A 6,382-nucleotide genomic window follows, 5' to 3' on the forward strand; every position below is an offset into this window, starting at 1 on the left:
GAAGATTGACTCTTAAAATAAAGGGAGAACTCATTAAAGGTGACATCTGCAGACACAAAATAACGGTTAAGAAAAGGAGAAAAACATTTGTATCCTCTTTGTGATCTTGTAAACCCTAAGAAAACACACTTATGTGATCTAGGAGAAAGCTTGTCAAGACCAGGACTAAAATTATGAACAAAACATGTAGACCCGAAAACTCTTAAAGGTAAGGGATGAAGAGGTTCATGAGGGAATAAAATGGAGTGAGGTATGTTATTCTTTAAAACCGAAGAAGGCATACGATTAATGAGATAACAGGCAGTAAGAATGGCATCACCCCAGAAATGTTCAGGAACCTCGCCATGAATTAAAAGAGTGCGAGTGGTTTCCATAAGATGTCTATTTTTACGTTCAGCTACACCATTTTGTTGAGGGGTATAAGCACAAGAAGTTTGATGCATAATGCCGTGAGAAGCCATAAATTGTTTGAAAGAATGAGAAAGATATTCACGGCCATTATCACTACGCAAAACTCTAATAGAAACACCAAACTGAGTTTTAATTTCATTAAAAAAAGATTGAAAGATATGAAATAATTCCGAACGATGTTTCATTAGAAATAACCAAGTGCATCTGGAGTAATCATCAATGAAAGTAACAAAGTATTGAAAACCTAAAGTAGACTTAACGCGGCTAGGACCCCAAATGTCAGAGTGAACCAAGGCAAAAGGGGACGAAGCATCACGTGTGACACTACGAGGAAAAGAAGTACGAGTATGCTTGCCTAATTGACACGACTCACAATCCAAACGAGACAACTTGGACAAGGCAGGGACAAGCTGTTGTAACTTGGCAAGGCTTGGATGACCAAACTGAGCATGAATAAGAGAGGGAGACTCCATAACTGCACCAATGTGTGTAGAGGGACGAAGATGATAAAGACCATGAGACTCATATCCTGTGCCAATCACCTGTTTCGAACTCCGATCCTGTAAACAGACAGAATTGTTGGTAAAAGAAACAACACAATCAAGAGAACGAGTTAGGCGACTGATGGACAACAGGTTAAAAGGAGACCCAGGGACATAAAGAACATTATCAATGGTTAAAGAAGGAAAAAGTTTAACAGTGCCAACACCATGAGATGAGACTCTAGAACCATTAGCGAGTGTAACAGAAGGTAAAGGATTAGTAGAGGATAAAGAAGAGAACAAAGATTTGTTACCAGTAATATCATCAGTGGCTCCTGAATCAAAAACCCAAGGACCAGGAGAAGAAGATTGAGTCAGACCAACAAAAGATGTACCTGTGTGAGCAACAGATGCAGTGGAACTAGAAAATTGTTGATCCTTATACCATTTGAGAAATTTGTTGTACATAACAAGTATATCGGATGAAACAGAAGAGAGTTCAGAACGGAAAGAGGCAGCGAAAGACGCCATAGAGGAACTGGAAGACACGCGGCTTCGAATGCTCGAATGCGGCTTCGAATGGCGCGTGAGGGATGATCAAAACTGTATGGTCGCCGGTCGGAACTAACACTCCGGCGACGACAACGGTGGTGGCGACTTCGGCGGCTCCGGCGGCGGCTCCGGCGACGGCTCCGGCGACTACTCCGGCGGCGGCGCCGGCAGTGGCGCCGGCGGCTCCGGTGGCAGCAGCGGCGGTGGCGGCAGAGGTGGAGGCAGCGATAGTGGAAAAAAAAAAACCTTAAGCTCTAGATACCATATTGAGAATAAAGAAGATAGGGATTGAGATTAATCTCCCTTGTGTATAAACCACACATAGGGTAATCTATTTATAATAGAGAGAGGTACAAGTAAAAAGAGTAACTGAAAATAAAAAGATTAAATAGAAGATATTGTTTGATATTGTGGTTATCAATATCTAACAATATCTTAATAATATCAAACTATATCTAACACTCTATATTAACCATATCTTTAAATGAAGTGAGATCTCAAACGTACCACCTTGTGTCAAAAGACCAAACATCTTGATGTGAGACTAGATATTTGTGGGTAGTCTAATAGTGGCACATAAGACCCAAAAGTCTTACTCAACCTGGTGAAACTAGATTATTTTGCATCCACTTTCTTTGAAAATGTACTTAGTGACTCAACCATACAAAATTGACTTGTAAGGTTGGATTTATACTTTATATACTATAATTTAGATATATTGCTAATGTACTTGGGATCTTCAACTGGATTCTCAAATCTGTGGCTATTTATGGGTAGTCTGCTAATAGTGGCTTACAAGCCTTGCTAGGATATGTTCTAATATCATTTTCTAAAGTACATTTTAAATTTAATTCAATATTATAATCTGCTTGTAAAGTGAGAAATACACCCTTTTATTATATATATATATATATATATATATATATATATATATATATATATATATATATAAAGAGAGAGAGAGAGAGAGAGATTATAATTTGGCCTTTACTATTGTGAATGTGGGATTTCCAAGACAATCTTGTAATAGTACGATTTGAACAATGAGTTTCAACGGAGATGGCAAACATGGGAGAATTGGAACGAAGAAGACAAACATTGAAAAAGAGTAGGAAAAGACAAATTTAATCGTCAATAGGAAGAAGATGATCCGTGAAAGAGAGAGAATCGTGAATAGCTTTTTCATCTTTTTTGCCACTGAAAAATTTAATTTTTTTAATCTTACCACTTGCGTAACAATAATATTTTTATGTTATTTTTTATTTTGTTTTATATTCTAACATGATCTCTAAGAAAAAAAATTATTATTATTTAAAATAATACCTAATTGTTATTATATTTTTTATTTTTTTTTATAAAAGTAGTTCTTATTTAAGGATTTTTTATCTTATTTTTGTAGAAGTTTCACACTATTATTTAAATTAGTATATATTTTTTATTTTTACTATATATTTTTGTATAAATTATAAAATTAGTTGTTATTTAGGATTATTTTTATTTAATTTATTTGAAAAGGATTCTTTCTATTTAATTTTTTTGGAAAGAAAATAAGTTTGAATTAATATACACTTTTTATTATATTCTTTATTTCTATAAAAATTAGTGATTGTGAAGGATTTTGTTTATGTATCTCAATGCAATAAAGTTATACATAAAAAAATAAAATTCACGATTCGAATCTCAATGCAATAACCATGGTATAGTTGAATACTTTCTCTAAACGGAATAATTTGAGATATGTAGAGAGACAATATATTTTACGTACAGGTCATTGGTTCAACACAGCAATTTTCCAATATAAACTATTTAAAACCTATTAGGATTTTTTTATCATTGAATCTGCCCCTACCCATTCATGGGATATAATTGGTGGGGTTTAAGCTAGTAGAGAAAAAAATAGGTAAATACTGTCTTGAGAATTCATCCATTTCTTGCCCCTACATTTTATTGGCCAATAAACTATTTTTGTTAAACTTCTGCTTTTGAACCGAAATTTAGTAGGTTCAATGAACGAAAATGTTTAGTACGACTGCTCATATATGCATAATATGAATTTTAGCGTGTTTTTTGTGAAAATTGGAATCAATAGTGCTTTTTTTTTATACTTGTCTCAGGCCTTAATTTGTCATATATACTGTTAATACTGTTATTCATGCTTTTAAACTCCTTCAGTATTACTTCTGGTCTCAATAGCAGGTGCAAGTGTTCTCTATAGTAGCATTGGAAGAATGCAGTTTTTGTTTCTTTGCTTGTTTCCGTGGTCTTTGAGGATTTCCTTTTAGTTACATCATTTTGAGTTGAGGTATAGAGATTTGATGTGAAAGCTGAAACGATAGTGACGAGGTTTCTGTTAACTTCCGATTTAAAGTACTAGACCATTAAATTTTCGCTGTCTGTAATTTTTGTATTTGTCAATACATGCACAAATATGCATCATTACAGAAAGATATATTTCTGGCTCACTGATACTGATAATGCACAGATATTACTTTGGTTGAGGAAAGTTAGTAATCTCATTTTTTGTAGTTTCTTGTCCAGTTCTTCAACCATAATATGTATGTATTTTCTTCAATGTTTTTATTTATTTGTTTACTTTCAGGAGAAAACAAAATTTGTTAATGAAATTGAGAAGCACAAGGAGTCCCTGAAAAAGTTATCTGACGAGGTCGAAAAGATTAAGATTGTTATTGGCAATCTTCCCGAGGTAAGAATATAGAACAGTGGTTTACTTTGAAATCTAATGTTGAACTGGTAGAAATAATTTAGCCTTCGTGAATTTTTTATTTTAACTTTATTATTATATTCTGATCCCTCATTACTTGCTATTATTATATTTGAGTCAATTGTTTTTGAGCAAAAAAATTTTATCCTTTTTTAGGGTTCGAATGTGGTTCAACTTCTTTCTGGATCCAATGTTGATGACTTGGCTGCTTCTTACATATCTGCTGTGGAAAGTTTTGAAAAGGAAGCTCATTCAATATTTCGTGAGCTTGGAGGTCGCGGTAATCTAGGGGAGGCAGCTACAGTTACAGATGGTTCAACAGCTGCTACAGGTTGTTTCATTTATAATTTGCAGATCAAGTTTCTTGAATAATGATTTTATTTTAGAAAGAACGAAGTTTTGGATAAGTTAAGTTTGTACCTCTAGCTATATTAATGGATAGAATATATCAGGTTCTCTTGTCCAAGTTCAATCCCAAAGCACCACATCTCTGGCTGCTCCTGGAGCTAGCAGTTTACCACCAAAAGCCACTGGAGAAAGTGAGAAAAGACTTGCATTACCATTACCCAAAGCTAGTGTTGAAACTCGTCGTACTGGTAGAAAATTGGTCAGGCCTAGACTTGTAAGACCGGATGAGCCACAAGGTGACACTGAAATGTCAGATGCCGAAGGCCCACTGGGCAAGACTGGGCCGTCTAGTGACACAGAAACAAGTAATTTTGCTCAATCATCTCAACCATTGGCTCGTAAACGTCTTGCTCCGACGTCCACTTCTGAGTTACGTGAAGAATCAGTTGCATCTGGAGAGAAGGGCTCTGATGCAGTAGTAGCACCTGTGTTGAAGAAGTCAAAAGGGTCAGAGTCACCAGAAGAGAGTACAGAAGAACAACCTGCTGCAGCTCTGGAAGCAACTGAAGAATTATTTGATAGCAATGAGTTGCCACAAGGCCAAAATGAGGAAGGTGAAGTCCAAAATGAAGATGGTGAAATTGCTGTTGGGAATGACGAGGAATCCAAAGATCCACAACACTTGGATGGTACAAGTCAAGAGGAATTACCAGGGGACAGGACTGGAATTTTAGATGAGAGTCCGGATCAACCTGATGAGATGCAGAGGGATCACACTGACCCAGACAACCAGCAGTCAACATTGGCACCCAGTGGTGAGAGAGAAGAGGGAGAATTGTTGCCAGATGCTGGAGATCTTGAGGGTGGTAGTGATCTGTCTAACATTGTTGAAAACCAAGAATCTCGGGAAGGTCAATCTGAGTCTGCTGCAACCCCTGAACGTTCCCCAGCACGAGGGGATGATGATGCTCTAGAGGCCGGTGAGATTAACTCTCCTGAGCTTTCAAGCGATGATAAGAATGATGAGGTTGACTTGGTTGAGGAGGCTGCTGATGCTTCTGACAAGTTAATTGATGTTAATGAGCCAGTATCAGTTGAGAGTGATCAGGTAGCTGAACCGACACCTGTTGTGAGTGATGGTTCTACTTTGACAAGTAGTGTTACAGAAAGTAGTTCGTCTAAGGTGAACATACCGGTTCCAAGGCAAGGAACCCCCACTACCCCCTCTGAAACAGAAGAGACAACAAAGCAGGCATCACCTATTGGTAGTACTTCGACTACCATAAATTTGTCAGAGCGAGCACGGGAAAGGGCACAAATGAGACAGGCTGGTTTGGTTTCTACCCCTAATGTTACTAGAGGTCGCGGAAGAGGTGCTCCCCGTGGGCGCGGTCGTGGTCGAACAGTAGTACGCCGGCCTCCTCCACCTTCTGGTGGTGAGTCATGAAAGGAAATTATTTGACTCAGGGTTCTAAACTTCTTCCTTAGTCCGACTGTTACATTATAGACCACTTATTAGGTGTAAATTGGCGATCTGTTCTCGTCATGTAAATGCAATTTTGCTTTTCACTGGTTTTACTCCTATCTAATTTTGCTTAGAATCATGACCTTGGTTGTGTGATAATGGTAATCTTGGGTTTGATAGATTTCTACACGTAATGGATTGTTGGGGGAATAATGATTTCTTATGTCATGAAAATATGGATAATGCTTGATAGATTTAGTAAAAAATCACCCAAAGGCTAATATTAAGAAAGAAGAGTATAAAGGATAAACATTAAGATTTTTAAAATTTTAAAGAATATAAAAGGTAAACATTAATTTCTTTATTGAGAATGAAAGCATAGAACATAAAATTTTAGAACCC

The 6,382-nt window shown here is 36.7% G+C and overlaps 1 protein-coding gene across 1 annotated transcript in view; it reads left to right on the plus strand.

Annotated features, from left to right (window-relative positions):
* NUA (nuclear pore anchor) overlaps positions 1 to 6,169 on the plus strand; it is a 30,469-nt gene extending 24,300 nt beyond the window's left edge. The window contains exons 46-48 of the mRNA XM_085670044.1: positions 4,045 to 4,149; positions 4,324 to 4,498; positions 4,620 to 6,169. Coding sequence (XP_085526170.1) covers positions 4,045 to 4,149; positions 4,324 to 4,498; positions 4,620 to 5,962 — 1,623 coding nt within the window. The 3' untranslated portion in view covers positions 5,963 to 6,169. The remainder of the gene's footprint in view (positions 1 to 4,044; positions 4,150 to 4,323; positions 4,499 to 4,619) is intronic.
* Positions 6,170 to 6,382: the final 213 nt, after the last annotated feature.

The sequence above is a fragment of the Vigna unguiculata genome, chromosome 1, assembly GCF_037176805.1.
Source record: "Vigna unguiculata cultivar grain cowpea cultivar isolate G323 ecotype 2 chromosome 1, ASM3717680v1, whole genome shotgun sequence".
In the NCBI taxonomy this organism is placed as follows: Eukaryota; Viridiplantae; Streptophyta; class Magnoliopsida; order Fabales; family Fabaceae; genus Vigna; species Vigna unguiculata.